General features: G+C 42.8%; 1 protein-coding gene across 1 annotated transcript in view; it reads left to right on the top strand.

The window, feature by feature from the left end:
- LOC139445570 (pre-rRNA-processing protein TSR1 homolog) overlaps window positions 1–18189 on the top strand; it is a 28744-nt gene extending 10555 nt beyond the window's left edge. The window contains exons 8-20 of the mRNA XM_071226728.1: window positions 1171–1341; window positions 3197–3347; window positions 4599–4690; window positions 5206–5331; window positions 5989–6056; window positions 6555–6647; window positions 8444–8588; window positions 9482–9533; window positions 10997–11202; window positions 11860–11962; window positions 13673–13813; window positions 15400–15474; window positions 17214–18189. Coding sequence (XP_071082829.1) covers window positions 1171–1341; window positions 3197–3347; window positions 4599–4690; window positions 5206–5331; window positions 5989–6056; window positions 6555–6647; window positions 8444–8588; window positions 9482–9533; window positions 10997–11202; window positions 11860–11962; window positions 13673–13813; window positions 15400–15474; window positions 17214–17419 — 1629 coding nt within the window. The 3' untranslated portion in view covers window positions 17420–18189. The remainder of the gene's footprint in view (window positions 1–1170; window positions 1342–3196; window positions 3348–4598; window positions 4691–5205; window positions 5332–5988; window positions 6057–6554; window positions 6648–8443; window positions 8589–9481; window positions 9534–10996; window positions 11203–11859; window positions 11963–13672; window positions 13814–15399; window positions 15475–17213) is intronic.
- Window positions 18190–21388: the final 3199 nt, after the last annotated feature.

The raw sequence follows: 21388 nt of genomic DNA, 5'->3' as shown, positions 1-21388 counted from the left end.
TGAGTCCCAAGGGACGCACAATAATATTCATTGTTCCTTCAGCGCATCAAGAGAAGTTATGCACGTCTGACATTTTCATCCATCAGTCAGAACCACTGTCCACATGATCATTAATTCATTCCAGGACCTTAAGTTATTATCCAAACGTACAGTACACTAAACCATTTCATTACTTTACAGGACCCTCATATTATCTGAAAAGACCCTTAGCATTAATTATGAGGGTCCCCTTGAAGTCAAGGTAAAACCCTAACCAAGACTTCTTTTTTTTAGCCTTATTTTCATGATGAGAAATTTCAAAGCAAAAGATATTTTGGTGCATGAATTGAAAAGGTAAATCAAAATTTGAAATGGTAAAATTTGGAAATATGCATGGATTATCCCACCCAAAATCACTTTGACTTTCTCAAATTATTCCCATCTTACTTTCAATATGAACCCAATGGCAGCTCTATTTCAAATGCCTTTTTGGCTATTCACACATGATCATTTTGGCATGCCTGGATCTGACTATATGTCAGATTTTTATGTATTTTTTCCCCCAGTTTTACCTGAAGGATCACAAATCTAGTGATATTAAATATTCGTCATGGCATTCTGAACATGTTTTTGAAGACTAGTGAAAGTGCAAATTAATTTTTGAACACTGTCCAATGTTATGCTAATTAGGAGACCCCCGAAGATTCCGGGGTAGAATAGGTCTTCAGCAACCCATGCTTGCCGTTAAAGGCGACTATGCTTGTCGTAAAAGGCGACTAACGGGATCGGGTGGTCAGGCTCGCTGACTTGGTTGATGCATGTCATCGGTCCCAATTGTGTGGATTGATGCTCATGATATCAGCCACTGGATTGTCTGGTCCAGACTCGATTATTTACAGACCACCGTCATATAGCTGGAATATTGCTGAGTGCGGCGTTAAACAACAAACCAACAAACCAACCAACTAATTAGGTCTTTATGTTGTGATAATTTTAAGAATAATACCATGGATCTGTGTTACAGTAAAACTTTCTCATACGAACAGCCTTACAACAGCATGCCTTGTACACTAATTCGGAAGAGCTGTTGAATGAGGATGTTAAATCTGTTAATGTTTGCCAGTTTGTGAGTGGTCAAGGTCACAGGAATGCTGGTTACCTAGGTAACCTGTTGGTTGTTGATGTTGTCAGAGTGACACCGGGACTCTGAAGGTGACGGGGTACCTGCGGGGGAAGACGCTCTCCGTGAACAGACTGGTGCACATCCCGGGATGGGGGGACTTTCAGATGCTGCAGATAGACGCACCGGATGACCCCTACCCCCTCAATCTGCACCCTGGGAAACAGAACAGGAAGAATCAGGTGTGTATGTCCTGTCTCTGCGTTTGTCTCAGGTGATTTTAACACTGGACAGATTGGTTCGATCGATGACATGCATCAACCAAGTCAGCGAGGCTGACCATCCTTTCCCGTTAGTCGCCTCTTACGACAAGCATAGTCGCCTTTTGCGACCAGCATGGGTTGCTGAAGACCTATTCTACCCGGAATCTTCACGGGTCATTGGGATACGATGACATGCATAAAGCAAGTCAGCAAGCCTGATACCCAATCCCGTTATTCACTTCTTACGACAGGCATAGTTGCCTTTTGCGACCAGCATGGGTTGCTGAAGACCTATTCTACCCCAGATCTTCACGGGTCAACTATAAAGGGTGTGGTGAAAGAATGAGTCATAGTTTAAGCTGCAGTCAGCATGAGGTTTGTCATACGTGACTAAAATGTGGAGTAGGTGGGAGAATGGTGTTAATCTGCAGTCCGCAGTATCACAGGCATTTAGTTGTAGCCTGGAACACACAGGCTAGTTGGTACAATGACCCCAATCAAGCGGCTGTGACATTCTCTTTAAAATCAGATCTTAGTTTTCGCTACCGCTTAACAAAGATCTGAGGACATCCCATTACCGGTCATGTCAGAACGAACTTTCGAGAATTTTGACCGACCAATGAAATGACTGATAAGAAAACGACATTAGCCAATCAGAAGGCAGCTTTCTCGAGCTTAACGACACTAGTTTCAAACTGGCGACTATGCTTCGAAACATACTTTGACGTATTCTCGACATTCTGGAATGGCTTATAGATGGCTTAGATTGTATGGATATAATCATAAAACCTGTAACTGTCGTTCGGAATACCCCGTGTTAAATATTTTGTGGTTGCATGATTAGAAAACTCCGACTGTCACTATCATGATTTGGTAAGCGATGCTCTGATTGGTTGGATGAAAGGTCGTTCTGACGTAACCCTTAATGGGATGTCCTCAGATCTTTGTTTAGTGATAGCGAGAACTAAGGTCTGATTTTAATGAGATTGGGGGCTGTGACATACAGCCTGTTCACAGTGTTGTGACCTCTCACTTGTCCCTTGAATCCCCAGTGGTAAAAAGAGATCAGTGGGCCGTTAACTGTGGACACCTGAAACGATATGTTGCTTATTTACTTGTTCCTGTGTAAAACCCCATTCATTCCATTACTTTAGGTAGATGTAATTCCCAGGCAGATTAAATGGTAGGAATTTTTGGGAAGTATACTACTCAATTTTTGATAGGGACATTTCTGTATGTCAAGTAAAAGCAGAACTTTTCCCCTCTCAAAGTTGAGTAGCCTAGTTAATAGAAATGAACATCACTCTGTTATCACTAGGAGTAGCAGTAAGATACAATATTAGTTTAGCGATCCAACTTTATCTCAAACATTGACTAGCCTGAAAAGTTATGACATGTGCAACAAAAATCCTGATATCCTTTTCTCATTTTCTCATTATGATACTGAAACATTAGATAAACTGACTTGGGCATGACTCAAGCATGCAGGCTAGTGTGGGCTAGTGCTGGCTAGTGCTTGCAAGTGCAGGCTAGTCCCTGTTAGTTGTATACTTGTTCGATTAATGCCGTGCTGCAAGGGCTACCTCTGCATGACAGCTGTGTCTCTATTAATGTTGTGGAGTGGTCGGGTAGCCTAGTGGTTAAAGTGTTTGCTCGTCACGCCAGAGACCCGGTTTCGATTCCCGACATGGGCACAATGTGTGAAGCCCATTTCTGGTGTCCCCCGCCGTGATATTGCTGGAATATTGCTAAAAGCGGCGTAAACCATACTCACTCACTCACTCACTCACTCACTCACTCACTCACTCACTCTATTAATGTTGCGATGCTGCAGGATGTGGAGATGGAGTCGGAAGATCCCCGGTGTGAGGTGAATGTGCTGGAGCAGTGCGAGCCGGGGAAGCAGGAGAGTCTGGACAGTGAGGTGCTGCCCGACCCCATGATGGGGGAACAAACATGGCCCACGGAGGAGGAGCTGGCAGAAGGTATGAGGATGTGTATGGATGTTGCTTGTTGCTGCAGTCAGCTGTATCTCTGCCGCAGCCACCTATACATCATCAACTCTCTTTGTTTGTTTGGTGTCTTACGCCAAATTCAGCAGTTCAGCCATACGATTGTGGCCTGTAAATAATCAAGTCTAGACCAGACAATCAAGTGATTGACGTCATGAACATCGAGATACCTAATTGGGATATGGTGATATCTATCAACCAAGTGAGTGAACCGGACCACCCGATCCCATTAGTCGCCTCTTATAACGAGCATGGGTTGTTGAAACGTTACAGGGGTAATGAACACTGGTTCAAGGAAACACATGGTTGACTGTTTGTGCAGCAGTGTAGCTCATAATGTCGTGATCATGACACAAATGGCCAGAGGAACGGGCAGTAGGTTTTGAGATGTATGAAGGAACTGCTTTATCACAACCGCAGTCAAACTACCAATTCTGGCTAGTTTGAGCAATGTGTTTTGTCAGGCTTAGAACGTGGTGATGATATACAACACAAACTGTATGGTTTCTGTATTTTCTCCTGTCTTGAGCATATGACAACAAGTACAAATCATATACGGGTATATCAAATGATAATTGTTTGTTTTACATGGACAGCTGCAGAATAGCCCTGTTAAGTGGGTTTGATCTTTCACTTAATCGGTGCTTCCAGTTCAGGAAATTTTCAAGTCATAGTTATCGTGATTATTGACATATTTCAGCGATATTACCTTATAACACCTTTCATACATCAGTTTTCATCCTTTAACAATGGTAGTTAGTGACAGACCATTTGATATTCAGGGGGGGGATGGGGGTGTTGGGGTTGGGGTGTCGAGATTAGATATTTTTTAAGCTACAGCTATGAAACCAGATGCAATAATGTTTTTTTTATGGCAGGCATTTTCTTTCTTTTTTCAACGCTCTGAAGCACAATTTTTGGTCAAGAATTTTGGTGGACAATTATTCTTGGGGGGATAATATCCCAGCCCCCACCCCTTAATATCAAATGGTCTGTTCCTTATCATGGGTACAGTGTGTGAGCCCATTCTTTGTGACCCTGCTGGGACATGGCTGGACTGTTCCTACAAAAACTAAGATCCCTCTCGTTTGTACTTTGTTAGACTGAGAGTTGACCAAGTTCATGTTTTGCTACAGAGATCTTTTACACATTGACCACTTGCATACTTATTGGGTTTCTATGATCGCTTTGAAATGTCAGTTTTAATCCTGTATTTTGTAACAGCTGAATCTGAGTCAAAGAGAAAAATAGTGAAGAGAGTACCAAAAGGGACATCGGACTACCAAGCTGCCTGGATCATCGATAGTGATGAAGAGGTGGGTTATCTCCCCTTGTGTGCGAATGCAGGCACCTGTGGCCAAGTCAGCTTAGGTGCAGCAGTTGGCTGTACAGTTGCTTCCCTTAGGCCAGCCAGGATCTGTTGATCATGGGTTCGAAAACACTGTTAAACCCAACTGACACACTCCCTGAGTGTGAATGAGTTCTTAAATTTAACAAGCAACCACAAGGCAAACTTTAAAAAGTGAAATGCATTTAATAATTTTAAAAGAAGTGTATTTCATTAAATGCTTTCATGGGAGCATCTGATGTTTTACCTTATCATACAGTGAATAAGTTGCCAGAAACCAATCCTTTATATTTCGTAACACCATATGATAAATATGCAAATGAGGTCACCTGGCGGGAACCATCTGATGTTAATTTTAAGGTATGGGAGTTATGATCTTCATAAAACCAAGATCATTTTGTGAAATGGGGCAATGGTTTTTACATGATAGTTGATGTTTTACAATATCCTGACATTGTGTTTTGAATGTAATTTTATGTTCAGGAAGGTGACGACAGTGACGAAGAATCGGACGAAGAAATGGATGCTGACATGGAGGCTCAGGAGGAAAATGATTCTAGTGAGGAAGAAGATCTGAATGATGATGACGACAAAACTGAATATGAGACAGTAAGTTTTAGAAATGGTTTACACGTGCAGGATCGCTGGTTAGAATAGGTTACCTCGCTAGTCATAAGAGGCGACTAGGTGGTCAGTCTCAGTGTCTTGGTTAATGCCTACCGGTACTCATTGTATCCTGGGAGGCACGGGTGGCCCAGTCGTCTAAGGCGCCACGATTCGCTGTGCAGAGTTACGTCCCTTGGGCACGCCAGAAACCTATGATTGTGGGTTTGAATCCTGGTTCGCCCCGATTATGTTACTAGGTTTGTCAGCACCATACCCGTGCTCGTGGGTTTCGCCGAAGTGGTAAACATCTGAGACCTGCAACACTTCGGGATTTCCTTCCACATTAAGCTGACACGCCGTGATATAACTGGAATACTGTTAAAAGTGGCGCTAAACCCAACTCACTCACTCACACATTGTATCCTGACTGTGTAGGACGTATCCAGTATATTGTTGTATTTGGCAATCAACATCAAAGAAGTGTGTATAAAAGGGAAATATGTTAAAAAAAGTCATTACAGCCGAACCTCACTTATCTGGACACCTATGTTTTCTCAAGTATTGTCTGGATAAACAAGTTTCCAGATATCTGAGTTACCTGCCCTACCCAAATTCTACTGAGGCATAAAATACATAACTATGTGACTGTTTTCTACCCAGGTGACTATAGCAGAAGACGACGCCTCAAAGTATGATGCCGCTATGGACCTAGACGAAGACATGCAAATGTAACAATACTTCTTGATCTGATCATATGTATAAACTAACAGACTAGTGGCCGTGTCTTTCCCGGCTTGTAATGGGGGGCATGGGTGGCCCAGTCGTCTAAGGCGCCGCGATTCGCTGTGCAGAGTTGCGTCCCTCGGGCACGCCAGAAACCTTTGATTGTGGGTTCAAATCCCGTGTTCGCCCCGATTATGTTTCTAGGTTTGTCAGCACCATAGCCGTGCTCGTGGGTTTCACCGAAGTGGTAAACGTCTCACTCATCCACTCACTCACTCACCTGGCTTGTAATGAAACACATTTATTTTTCAGCTGAACTAAGTCATGCTATTAGTTGGGTAAAGTTAAGCACTGATGACAGAAATTCACATAATTTAAGTTATGTTCTTTATACATCTAATAACCATACAACCAACAAAGTTAAAGAACACCCAATTCTTTCATTTGGCATGAAAGATTAAGTAGTCTTTTGAGTTGTATGTATCACAATCTGTTTTTTTCAGGCTAGCGAAGTTGAAGGAAGAGAAACAGCATGTGATGTTCCCTGACGAAGTCGACACACCAGCTAACGTCACAGCCAGAACAAGATTTGCAAGGTGAGAACTACCAACGATATAATTGTTCATAGTTGTTTGATTAGAACATGTTTTCTTAACATATTTAGCCTAAGGATGGTTAAGGTAAATTTGTGTGTACCTGTGAGTACTTTGCTTCTAATCACTCCCAACTGTACGTGATGAAAGGGGTAGGTCAAGTAAGGCCGGAACTGGTCATGGAACTGATTGTGGATAGTACATGATAGTAAAAATACCATGCATAAGTCATATGGTGTGTGGCATAATCCTTAACCATTTAGACCCGTGAAGACGTAGGGTAGAATAGGTCTTCAGCAAACCATGCTTGCCGTAAAAGGCGACAATGCTTGTCGTAAAAGGCGACTAACAGGATCGGGTGGTCAGGCTCGCTGACTTGGTTGATGCATGTCATCGATCCCAATTGCGTGGATCGATGCTCATGATGTCAATCACTGGATTGTCTGGTCCAGACTCAATTATTTACAGACTGCTGTGATATAGCTGGAATATTGCTGAGTGCGGCATAAAACAACAAACCAACCAACCAAGAACCTTAACCATTTAAAGTTTTGCTATATATATAAAATTATGATGCACCATGGCACTTTTAAATAAGTTCAGATTTAGTCAAGGCCCTCACTGCAATAGCCCATTCATGGAGCTCTCTATACTATCGCTGCCACCTGTCAAAGATCCCACTGTGATAGGTGGCTACAACCATTCTTGGAGTTTAAGTCGCAACCGACTGACAGTTATGTTTACAAACAAATGATGACAGTCGTGACGCCGAATTCCCTTACCCCAGCTAAATTATTTTCTTTCTGTGTCCATTTGAATTTCTATTTCATTTCAACTGTCATGTGATTGGTATAGTAACAATGTAAGGGGGAAGTTGGTTGATTTTCCGTTCATCTGCAATCTCATACCAATCTGATCAAATAAACAAAAAAAGGTAAATTCATCTGGGAAATCTGGTCAGTTGTAAACTTTTAAAAAATTCACTATGATGGCATTCCCAAAGACATAAACAAAAGTATAAACGTTAGTACATTTGGGGTTAGAGGGCAAATTTCAGGATTGTTGTAATGGCCGCGCCCACACTGATGGCAGCCATGTTACCAATGTGTGAAGCCCATGTCTGGGTGGTGCCATGGTATTGCAGGAGTATTGCTAAAAGTGGGGTACAACCTCACTCACTCACTCACTCACTCACTCACTCACTCACTCACTCACTCACTCACCCACCCACCCACTCACTCACCCACCCACCCACTCACTCACTCACTCACTCACTCACTCACTCACTCACTCACTCACTCACTCACTCACTCACTCACTAGTGTTGGCTGATAAGTAGAACAAAGCAATTACAGTACTGCAGCTTGTGTAACCCTAAGACAGTCATGGTACTAAAGTCACTTTGTGCACCCTGGTCCTAACTTCATCGTCATAACCTGGTGACAGATCAGCGTATTGCCAGATACTGATTTGTCTGATGAGAACTTGTACATGATACTGAATGTTGCCATAAGTATTGCTGATTTTGACATACAGATCCAATTACTCAATTACTTAAAAATGCATTGCGTATCTCCAGTCTAAACCTCATGGTTGTGATTGGTCGTTCACCAGTGCTAGAGTATTATGGCTATTGCGTATTTGGAAGTAGTACTGTCTGTACTTCTGATTTGTGTTAGCCATGACATTAGGATTATTTTTTGCAAGAAAAAAGTCTCTAAAATGTGATTATTTCAGGCATTTATACGGTTGACGAGGCATTGTAAGCTTATTGCTGTAGTGATCTATTATTGTCTCAGGTTCCGGGGATTGAAGAGCTTTAGAACTTCTCCCTGGGATCCTAAAGAAAACTTGCCATCGGACTTCGCACGAATATTCCAGTTTGAGAACTTCAAGAGGACCAAGAAGCGGTGTATTGAGGAGGACTTGGATGAAGGAGCCATGGTAAGATGGAGGCTTGGTGTATCTCAGTGGACTTTGTTGATACCATGTCATTGTGCCCGGAGACCCGTGAAGATTCCGGGGTAGAATAGGTCTTCAGCAACCCATGCTTGCTGTAAAAGGTGACTATGCTTGTCGTAAAAGGCGACTAATGGGATCGGGTGGTCAGGCTCGCTGACTTGGTTAATGCATGTCACCAATCCCAATTGCGTGGATCGATGCTCATGATGTCAATCACTGGATTGTCTGGTCCAGACTCGATTATTTACAGACCGCCGTCATATAGCTGGAATATTGCTGAGTGCGGCGTTAAACAAGAAACCAACCAAAACCAATTATTTTGCCAGGACTACATGACATCAATCTTGGCTTACTGTCTGGGCCAAGTTTGATTCTTTTTACGGGTCAGCGTGAAATGCCTGGAATATTGCTGAAAAAGCAACAAACAATAGTATACTGTGTCTGAGAGGGGTATTTATGTTAAACTGCAGCAAGGTATCTCAGGTGCTCGCATTATAAAACCGGTGTATGGCTGGACTTGTACAAGATGCTATGTAAGTGAAACAATCTTGAACGCAACGTTAAACCCATTTCACCTCTTGCGGGAACCGGGGCAGTGGTTAAAGCGTTTGCTCGTTACGCAGGATTTTTTCAGGATTGTTGTAATGGCCGCTCCCACATTGATGGCAGCCATGTTACCAATGTGTGAAGCCCATGTCTGGGTGGTGCCATGGTATGGCTGGAATATTGCTAAAAGTAGGGTAAAACCATCACTCACTCACTCACTCACTCACTCACTCACTCACTCACTCACTCACTCACTCACTCACTCACTCTTGCTGATTATGCCTGAACACTTCAACTAGTTTGTGTACAAACAACGCTATTTGTTTCAGCCTGGGTGGTACATCACGGTTCATGTTGCTAATGTACCAAAGGCCTTCATAGGTAAGTTCAGCCTCCTTCCTACATCTGTGGATGAACACAGAATATTCTGCTGTGTGTTACACGTCATTGTAAGAGTGAATGGGAGGTTTTACCTTACCTGAGGCTCCACAGTGCTATAGGTGTTGCATCAGGTAGGTATTAAAACATTTAATTTAATCAGAAATGCTTATGTTTTACCTAAACTGACGCTACACCTACAGCACTGTGTAGCGTGTTTCAGAGGGGTATCAGCCAGGGTTGTGTTGTTTCAGAGGGGTATCAACCAGGGTTGTGTTGTTTCAGAGGGGTATCAGCCAGGGTTGTGTTGTTTCAGAAGGTTATCTGCCAGGGTTGTGTTGTTTCAGAGGGGTATCAGCCAGGGTTGTGTTGTTTCAGAGGGGTATCAGCCAGTGTTGTGATGTTTCAGCGGGGTATCAACCAGGGTTGTGTTGTTTCAGAGGGGTATCAACCAGGGTTGTGTTGTTTCAGAGGGGTATCAGCCAGGGTTGTGTTGTTTCAGAGGGGTATCAGCCAGGGTTGTGTTGTTTCAGAGGGGTATCAACCAGGGTTGTGTTGTTTCAGAGGGGTATCAGCCAGGGTTGTGTTGTTTCAGAGGGGTATCAACCAGGGTTGTGTTGTTTCAGAGGGGTATCAGCCAGGGTTGTGTTGTTTCAGAGGGGTATCAGCCAGGGTTGTGTTGTTTCAGAGGGGTATCAACCAGGGTTGTGTTTCTTTCAGAAGGGTATCAACAAAGGTTGTGTTGTTTCAGAGGGGTATCAGCCAGGGTTGTGTTGTTTCAGAGGGGTATCAGCCAGGGTTGTGTTGTTTCGGAGGGGTATCAACCAGGGTTGTGTTGTTTCAGAGGGGTATCAGCCAGGGTTGTGTTGTTTCAGAGGGGTATCAGCCAGGGTTGTGTTGTTTCAGAGGGGTATCAACCAGGGTTGTGTTTCTTTCAGAAGGGTATCAACCAGGGTTGTGTTGTTTCAGAGGGGTATCAGCCAGGGTTGTGTTGTTTCAGAGGGGTATCAGCCAGGGTTGTGTTGTTTCAGAGGGGTATCAACCAGGGTTGTGTTTCTTTCAGAAGGGTATCAACCAGGGTTGTGTTGTTTCAGAGGGGTATCAGCCAGGGTTGTGTTGTTTCAGAGGGGTATCAACCAGGGTTGTGTTGTTTCAGAGGGGTATCAGCCAGGGTTGTGTTGTTTCAGAAGGGTATCAGCCAGGGTTGTGTTGTTTCAGCGGGGTATCAACCAGGGTTGTGTTGTTTCAGAGGGGTATCAACCAGGGTTGTGTTGTTTCAGAGGGGTATCAGCCAGGGTTGTGTTGTTTCAGAAGGGTATCAGCCAGGGTTGTGTTGTTTCAGAGGGGTATCAACCAGGGTTGTGTTGTTTCAGAGGGGTATCAGCCAGGGTTGTGTTGTTTCAGAGGGGTATCAACCAGGGTTGTGTTGTTTCAGAGGGGTATCAACCAGGGTTGTGTTGTTTCAGAGGGGTATCAGCCAGGGTCGCCTGTTGTGCTGTTTGGGCTGCTGCCACATGAACATAAAGTATCCGTCGTCCATTTTGTTGTGAAGAAGTGTGCTGAAGTGGACCAGCCAATCAGGTCGAAGGACAGGCTCATCTTTCACGTGGGATACCGAAGGTTCTCAGCTAACCCCATCTTCTCTCAGCACACACTTGGCTCAAAACACAAGGTAACAAATACTACTCATTTTTTTCTAGGGATACCGAGCCGCGACATACTGTCATTAAACACTGAGACAAGAACTAATGGAAACATCTTGTTCCATGATCACTATATTGCTGAAATAATGCTGATGCGATGTTAATTTTTAACTCACTCACTTCCATGAGATAACAATTACTATGTGTACAAATCTCAAAGAAATCAGTCATATTCATGCCCCCACAGAGACACTCGGTGGGGATACTGGGTTAGAATAGATCATCAGCAACATATGCTGGTCCACCCTCTGGGGATTCTAGGCTAGAATAGATCCCCAGCAACTGTGCTGGTCCACCCTGTGGGGATACCGAGTTAGATTAGACCCCCAGCAACCTATGCTGGTCCACCAAATCAGTGCCGTAAAGCACGAGAAAGCTGCCTTCTGATTGGTCATTCCATTGGTCGGTCAAAGTTCGCGCAAGGTCGGTCTGAGTGACCCATAATGGGATGTCCTCAGATCTTTGTTTAGCGGTAGCGAGAACTAAGGTCTGATTTTGATGAGATATCTACCATACAACAAAGTGATCGGGTATGTTCTCTACCTGCTGAGCTTTTGGTAGCCCATGTATTCAATGTTGAGATGAACAGCCGGAGTAGCCAAGGTTGGTTGTTGTTTGTGTTTCAGTTTGAGAGGTTCATGCCGACGGGCACGGCGGTGGTGGCTACAGTGTATGCCCCGATCCTGTTCCCGCCGTCTCCTGTACTGGTGTTTCAGGAAGTGGCCTATGGTAAGCTGAATGTGCTTTGTCGTCAAGGTGTTCAGGCAGCAACACTGGGTATAGAAATTGGCCATAGAAGATAGTCTGTTTGGCCAGGCTTTTTTAAAAAAAAATTCAAACTCTCAAAAATTTGAATGTGAAAGAAAGAGGAAAAAGCCGACCAGAAATAAGTAAAGTGTTATAAAAACAGCTCATTTACAGTCGCTATCAATATAAATGAATTATTCAAAAATGCTTTAATTAAAACCTTTAAAATTTATCTAAAGAAGTTCGCCTCCACTGTATTTTTTTATTTTATAATTTCTACCTACTTAGCATTTTAAAGATATCAAAAACAGTACCCACGGTATTTGAAATAGGAATTGCTATATATATATTTTTTTTACCTATGGACCAGAATTTGTGGGCCGAACAAATTTCACATAAAAAATGTTGCAGGGAAAATAGAATGTGGGATTTATACTCAAAGGCTAAAGTAACTGACCATGTTATTTATTATCCTGTGGACCCGTGAAGATTCCGGGGTAGAAAAGGTCTTCAGGAACCCATACTTGCCGTAAAAGGTGACTATGCTTGTCGAAAGAGGTGACTAACGGGATCTGGTTGTTAGGCTCGCTGACTTGGTTGATGCATGCCATCGTATCCCAATTGCGTGGATAGATGCTCATGATATCAATCACTGGATTGTCTGGTCCCGACTCGATTATCTACAGACTGCCGTCATATAGATGGAATATTGCTTAATACGGCGTTAAACAACAACAAACAAACAAACATAACCCATTTACAATAGTTTTAAAGAAGCTAACTTGAGGTGAAACCTTCTCTTTTTACACAGCAATAAACACATAAACTGCATCAAACTACCCTGATCTGACCGACAACTGGTTTTGTCTGTAGTCATGTTGTCCATATCATCATACTTACTATCAATTTTTATTTTTTCTTTGAGTAGATACCGGTAATCAAGCTTTTGTGAAAGCTTGTATCATGTACTGAAATGGGCACACACACTGTTTAACATAGCATACGTCCATGTACTGAAATGGGCACACACACTGTTTAACATAGCATACGTCCATGTCCTGAAATGGGCACACACACTGTTTAACGTAGCATACGTCCATGTATTGAAATGGGCACACACACTGTTTAACATAGCATACGTCCATGTCCTGAAATGGGCACACACACTGTTTAACGTAGCATATGTCCATGTATTGAAATGGGCACACACACTGTTTAACATAGCATACGTCCATGTATTGAAATGGGCACACACACTGTTTAACATAGCATACGTCCATGTCCTGAAATGGGCACACACACTGTTTAACATAGCATACGTCCATGTATTGAAATGGGCACACACAGTTTAACATAGCATACGTCCATGTATTGAAATGGGCACACACACTGTTTAACATAGCATACGTCCATGTCCTGAAATGGGTACACACACTGTTTAACGTAGCATACGTCCATGTCCTGAAATGGGCACACACACTGTTTAACGTAGCATACGTCCATGTCCTGAAATGGGCACACACACTGTTTAACATAGCATACGTCCATGTCCTGAAATGGGCACACACACTGTTTAACATAGCATACGCCCATGTCCTGAAATGGGCACACGCACTGTTTAACGTAGCATACATCCATGTCCTGAAATGGGCACACACACTGTTTAACATAGCAAACGTCCATGTCCTACAGGAGAACAGAGCCTCGTGGCCACCGGCACCCTGCTGTCCGTCAACCCCGACCGGATCATAGCCAAGAGGGCCGTACTCAGTGGTTACCCATTCAAGATCAACAAGCGGTCAGCGGTCATCAGATACATGTTCTTCAACAGAGGTGAGTCCATGCAGGACCATTGTTTGGTTTTCATTAGGTGTGTAAAAGCATGTATTGACTTTAAATTTTCAAAATAGGGTACAGCTTGTTATGTTAGGGACTGGTCATTTGTTATGGAAAGATTGGTCTTGGGACTCTGTTTATCCCTGTTTGCTGAATTTCTGTGTGAAGAGAGTAGAACAAGCTTTTGCACAAAATAGACTTTTTGCTTCTTTCAAGTCAGACCGCCTCCGTGGTCTAGAGGTAGAGCGTCCGCCCGGAGAGCGGAAGGTACGGGGTTCAATCCCCGGCCGCGTCATACCAAAAGACGTTAAAAGATGGTACTTGTTGTTACCCTGTCTTGCGCTCGGCATTAAGGGGCTAAAACAAGGACTGGTCGGCTCGGAGTCGGTATACTGTGTCTGAGTGGGGTATTCATGTTAAACTGTGGCATGGTATCTCAGTGGGCTAGCACTATAAATCGGCATCAGTCCGGACTAGTACAAGCAGCCACACAAACACACACACGTATATGCACGTCGCTATATAAGTGCAATAATCTTGGACGCGATGTTAAACCCCATTCCACCACATCTTTCAAGTCATCATATTCTAGGGGCATGGGTGGCCCAGTCGGCCAAGGCACCACAAACTGCTGTACAGAGTTGCGTCCCATTGGCACTTCAGATCGTGGGTTCCAATCCCAGTTCGGCCCGATTATGGTTCTACGTCTGTCAGCACCAGAACTACATCACTTTGGGCTTTGGTCCCACATCACGCTGCCATACCGCGATATAACTGGATTTCTGTTCAAAGCGGTGCTGAACAAAATTTCACTCCCTCATGTTTAAACCTTGATATCTTGATTGCACCTGCACTGGTGCACATTTCTTTGTTTGTTATTTAACGCTGCACTCACCAATATTCCAGTCATTTGATGTTGGTCTGTAAATAATCCTGTCGGGGACCAGACAATCCATTTATTGACATCATGAGCATCGATTCCCGAAATTGGGATACGATGACATGCATCAAGTCAGCGAGTCTGATCAATCGATTTTGTTAGTCGCCCCTTACAAGCATAGTTGCCATCTATGTCAAGCATGTGTTGCTGAAGAGTTATTCTACCCTGGATCTTCACAGCATTTCTACCCAGATAGCTCAGACCATTAGTCGGGGTGGTCGTGTGGCCTAGTGGTTAAAGCGTTTGATCGTCACGCCGAAGACCCAGGTTCGATTCCCGACATGGGTACAATGTGTGAAGCCCATTTGTGGTGTCCCCCGCCATGATGTTGCTGGAATATTGCTAAAAGCGGCGTAAAACCATACTCACTCACTCACTCATTAGACCATTGTTCCGACTTTAAAATATTGTTTTCCTGTTTTGGGTTTGTCCAACATTGTTATGTGATTAAGATTTCTGTCACTTCCCTACAATTAGAAGGGTAAGCCGTATTTAATTAGGGGAGAGTTTAAGTAAGAGGAGAGATGTAGGCAGTCAGTAAAATGCTAATACACGAATAACGGAACATATTTCTAAATTAATTGCCATATGGCTGATATATTGTTACATTTTAACTCACATAAAACTGTGGTTTCTATTTCAGAGGACATTCTGTGGTTTAAGCCTGTAGAGCTGAGAACCAAGTGGGGACGGAGGGGCCACATAAAGGAGCCATTGGGTGAGTCGTCGGTCACTTCATTGCTGAACAGGACATGTTCTGATGGTGTTGGCTTGACTGAAGGTGATTTAAGGTGAAAGGTATCATTATTATGTGATGTAACTGGAATACTGTTCAACGTTGCGTAAAGTCCCAACTCATTCACTTAATAAGGAGAAGGGGGCACGGGTGGCCCAGCTGTCTAAGGCACCGCGATTAGTTGTGCAGAGTTGCGTCCCTTGGGCGCGCCAGAAACCTATGATTGTGGGTTCGAATCCTGGTTACCGATTATGTTTCTTGGTTTGTCAGCACCATACCCGTGCTCGTGGGTTTCACCGAAGTGGTAAACGTCTCAGACCTGCATTACTTCGGGCTTTCCTCCCACATTAAGCTGACACGCCGCGATATAACTGTAATACTGTTAAAAGCTGCGTTAAAACCCAACGCACTCACACATAATAAGGAGAATACTTACAGGATCCCTATATCATCTGTTCTACGTGCCTAGAGTAAAACTCTCCAGTTATGGACAGAGCTTTCTTCTTTGATGTTGCTATCGAATTGATCAAACTACCCCCTGATCGCCACGAATGTCTTACCTACACTGCTTTTAGAACATCAATCAAGACCTATCTCTTTCGCCAAGCTTTCTACTCAACTGTCCTCTCTCGTCTGCTACCATGCCATGCCATGGTTTAATCTCCCTGCTGTGTTTTACTGTATGATAAACAACTCCCACTCATCATGTATTTCTTATATGGGATACTCCTCTACCTCTATCTTATGCTATATCTTATACTGTACTATACTATCTTATACTATACTATGTTATACCATACTGCACTATACTATCTTAAAATGTACTATCTATACTGTACTGTGCTGTACTATACTATCTTATACTATACTATCTTATACCATACTGTACTGTACTATCTTATACTGTACTATCTTATACCATACTGTACTGTACTATCTTATACTGTACTATCTATACTGTACTGTGCTGTACTATACTATCTTATACTATACTATCTTATACCATACTGTACTATACTATCTTATACTGTACTGTACTATCTTATACTGTACTGTATAATCTTATACTGTACTATACTGTACTATCTTATACCATACTATACTGTACTATCTTATACTGTACTGTACTATCTTATACTGTACTATCTTATACAGTACCATACTATCTTAAACTGTACGATCTTATACTGTACTATACTATCTTATACTGTACTATACTCTTATACTATACTGTACTATCTTATACTGTACTGTACTATCTTATACTGTACTATCTTATACTATACTATCTTATACTGTACTATACCATCTTATACTGTACTATCTTATACTGTACTATCTTATACTAGACTGCCTCCGTGGTCTAGTGGTAGAGCGTCCGCCCGGAGAGCGGAAGGTCCGGGGTTCGATCCCCGACCGTGTCATACCAGTATACTGTGTCTGAGTTGGGTATTCATGTTAAACTGCGGCATGGTATCTCAGTGGGCTAGCACTATAAATCGGCATCAGTCCGGACTAGTACAAACAGCCACACAAACACGTACATGCACGTCGCTATATAAGTGCAATAATCTTGGACGCGACGTTAAACCCCATTTCACCTCACCTCACTATCTTATACTATACTATCTTATACTGTACTGTACTGTACTTATATACTATACTATACTGTACTATACTATACTAATACTATGATATATCTTACTATACTTTGCTTGCAGGCACCCATGGTCATATGAAGTGTGTGTTTGATGGCAAGATGAAGTCTCAGGACACAATTCTCATGAACTTGTACAAGCGCATGTACCCCAAGTGGACGTACAACCCCCACGTGACGATGCCGGTGGTGGTGAAGGAATATGGCGCTGGCGGCATGGAGAGTGATGACAAGGCGGGGGAGGGAGCAGCTTACCAGATGTTTGAGTGATGTGAAGGGATGTGGCTCTCCTCTCACTCTTATCCTCCGTGACCATTGCTCCGTGACCATTGCTTCGTGACCATTGCTTCGTGACCATCATACAGGGCCCTGTTTCACAAATCGATCCTACTGTGAAGACGATCGAAACTAGACATATGACAATCTTAGTTTTCACATGACTTTGTGAATTGCGGACCAGAAAATCACTATGGAGTTCTTGTTACATTTTCCTGCAGGACCGGGAATTTTATTTTGTTATATTTGGACAAGCCATCTTGTAGATTTCAGAAAAAAGGGGTCCGGAAAATTTAGAATCCCAATCGGACATTTGCATTTAGGCCACGCCCCTATCAAATAACGTATTTTAGAACCACTTTTCACACACATAACAAGTTGTTACGTATTCATACTATGATGAACCAGACATTCGAGATTCCCAATCCGGCGCATATGACCGTTTCCGGACCCCTGGTATGGTCATTGGATGTCATTTTGAAATATTCTGAATTTGATGATGTTTTTGTTTTCTGAACCACAAACTGTCTATTAAAGACATTGTATCAAACATACTTCCCACAAAAACTCTTTAACAATGTTTAGGACAAGGCAGGGAAAAATGACAGTCTCTTTATTTTATTAGGCCTCCATAATTGATGTACCTGTCAAAGGATAATAACAGGAGTGCAGAGAAAGTCCATCTAAGATCTTACCTGCCAACAGATTATTTCAGTGTTTAATGTGGGGCGGTCGGGTAGTCTAGTGGTTAAAGTGTTCACTCGTCACGCTCACGTCAGTGATGTGGGATGTATCATGAAGGTTGTTTATAAGAACGAAATTACCAGTGTGTATTTAATAAGTATTTGTTGTGTACATAACTGAAATTGTACAGAATGTGAATACTAAATAAAACTTTCGTATTTTGTATGTTGTTCAGTGTCTCCTATTCAGGGTGAGTGTTATATGAATGGGTTTTTCATTACCAAACAAATGGCACTCCTTGGGGGACGACCGCCTCAGTATATATATATCGACGAAATTGATGGCTGAGAATACGTTTTCGTTTGTATTTGAGACCACCTCCATGGTCTAGTGGTAGAGCATCCGCCCGGAGAGCGGAAGGTCCGGGGTTCGATCCCCGGCCGCGTCATATCAAAAGACGTTAAAAGATGGTACTTGTTGTTACCCTGTCTGGCGCTCGGCATTAAGGGGTTAAAGTTCTAGTACAAGCAGCCACACACACACACACACACGTGCATGCATGCACGTCGCTATATAAGTGCAATAATCTTGGACGCGACGTTAAACCACATTTCACCTCACCTCCATGGGGGACCCCCTTGCATTATCAGACACAGTGGTCTGCAGCTCATCAGGATCAGATGGTCATGGGTTCAAATCCTAGATACAAGCTATGATCCTCAGTCCAGCAGAACCTTGCTTGTGGGTTTCACCGTGGTAAATGTATTCCATCTGTGTCACTTTGGACTTTCTTCCTAAGAAGTTGTCAAGATGACCCACAGAAATGTAACCGTAAGAAGTGTAAACGTGAGGAATGGAGATAAGATGGTCAAAATGGCTTCTGAGTATGAATGGTGGTCTACCAACAGGCATTAGCAAACCTTGGCTGTGATTTAGTGTGTCCTAGTACCTGGTTCTTGGGATTGTTGCGTTAAATGTTTCAGTGAAACCACTTCCTCTTGACGTTGCTGTAATAAAACAACATTAACTCAGTAAAACAATACAAGTTTTGCATTTCAGGTGTGAGTGAGTGAGTGTGTTGTGTTTAACGCCGCTTTTAACAGTATTGATGCTACATCACGGCTTAATGTGGGAGGAGAGCCTGAAGTGATGCAGGTCTTGGACGTTTACCACTTCGGTGAAATCCACGAGCACGGGTATGGTGCTGACAAACCTAGAAACATCATGGGTCGAATCAGGATTCGAACCCACAACAAATTGCGGCGCCTCAGATGACTGGGCCACCCCCATGTCAGGTGTGCCCAACCATCATAATGCTACAAGAGGCTTAAAACCATACTACAAGTTGCTGATTTTTATAAGGCATTGTTTAGTGTGTTTTGACCAAGTTACTTTGCTTACCAAATCCCAACTGCTAACACTTCAAGCTTTGTGAAATTGGGATATTTTCTGCAGTTAAATCACCATAAGACACTGGTGAAGAAGACTGCCCTCAGATTGTGTAGGAATACGGAATCCCTGTGATGTGATTTTTGTGGAGACAAATGGCATTTGGACATTTCCAGGATTTTATCAACTTGTGATAGTCCATTCCTCCATATCAATACCATGTTTGAACAAGATCTTTTGGATGACATTCAATGTCCAAAAAATAAACCGATCTGAAACCCTGCTGAGGGGCGGGAAATAGTTACAATGGTATATGATTTTTTCATTTGAAGTTTACACGATATACAGCTTTTCCATTGGATGAGAGGACGGTCACATGACCGCAAAACTGATGTTCTTAAGTGTATGAACGACACAATTTGACGTTCATACATTTTTCACGAGACCGTGTTCTTGAAATGACATAAACACTGACGGACTACTTCCACATTCCTGGGGAAACCCCTGGGAATTCCTTAGCACAAAAACATACATAAGCATTCTTTCTGATCATTTAGAACCTTTATTCTTGGTCTCAGCTTTTCAGTATACAGTGAGAAATGCCAGAAATCGTGACTGCATGATTGTTCACGAATATCCTCGCTACGGCCTATCCTAATGAAGAAATGAAGAAATGCTATTCTAAACTGTCGTAGTATCGACTCAATCTGTGTCTAGGCTGACATTGACCGTCTGCAACAATCTATGAATTTACCTTAGTGCCTGTTTGATGCATCTTTATTCACCTTTCAATCATCGGCCAGTTGATCAATGACGACTAACACGTTACCGCCACAGGTAACGTTTATCGCGTCGGCCATTTAGACGTGTAAATGTATTACGATGCACTGTCATTGTGACCGTACTGAGGTAGTTCTTTACAGACCTTTCTCATCTAATGAGGATATGATTTGAACACATGTCCTGCGTAAGATGTTTCTGAAGAGCAAGTTGTGCATCCATACGCCCATGTCTCCTCTCTTTTTGGGGAACTATTTTACTCCGCGATAAAGCTGGTTGTTGTATGGCTGTCAGTGTAAACATGAAGTCACACGTACTAAATACAATTGTGTTTAGATCTTGCCCTACATCCTTTGAGGTAAGAAATTGTGATAAAAAAATTATAAGAATTGACTTTCACTTTGTGTGAGTTCTTTGGAGTTGGAACCTTCATAGAGTGCGGGCCAAACTTTATGAAGTTCATACTCCAATGAACTCACATAAAGTGAAAGTCAATTCTTAAATGAACATGCCACTCGTGCATAACCGTGACTTAAATCTTAGTGTGATAAACTCAAAAGATGGTCAGCTCAAGTGTATTGTTGGGCCGACAACCAAATCCAATTCTTGACCTTTGGTGTTTTTGTCAAAGACTGCCCTCAATACAGGGGGACGGTAGGGTAGCCAAGTGGTTAAAGCTTTCGCTTGTCATGCCAAAGACCCAGGTTCGATTCCCCACATGGGTACAATGTGTGAAGCCTATTTCTGGTGTCCCCCACCGTGATTTTGCTGGAATATTGCTGAAAGACATTTAAACTGACTCACTCACTCAATACAGCAACATTGACACCAGCTCAATTCACCAAACAGGTCTCGAAAAGAAACCGAGTATGCCAACCCAGTTGCCGGACAAAACAACGTGTGACGACTAATCCCTTCAGGTCTTTCCGGCAGAGTAAATAAAAAAGGAAAACAAACAAGTGTTTTTCTGAAGCAATATTTACAAACAGCATTCTTAAACAAATAACATTTCAGCACTGCCAGGCCTGCTCAGGAAGTTCTGAATATTGAATGAAAGCAACCAACATCTTGTAACATCTTCATATTTTGTGAGGATATCTCTCTGACCAG

This window comes from Haliotis cracherodii, unplaced genomic scaffold, assembly GCF_022045235.1.
Source record: "Haliotis cracherodii isolate W230 unplaced genomic scaffold, xgHalCrac1.p SCAF_6, whole genome shotgun sequence".
In the NCBI taxonomy this organism is placed as follows: domain Eukaryota; kingdom Metazoa; phylum Mollusca; class Gastropoda; order Lepetellida; family Haliotidae; genus Haliotis; species Haliotis cracherodii.
Note: the sequence above shows the minus strand (reverse complement) of the source record. Positions and strands in the feature narration are given on the sequence as shown.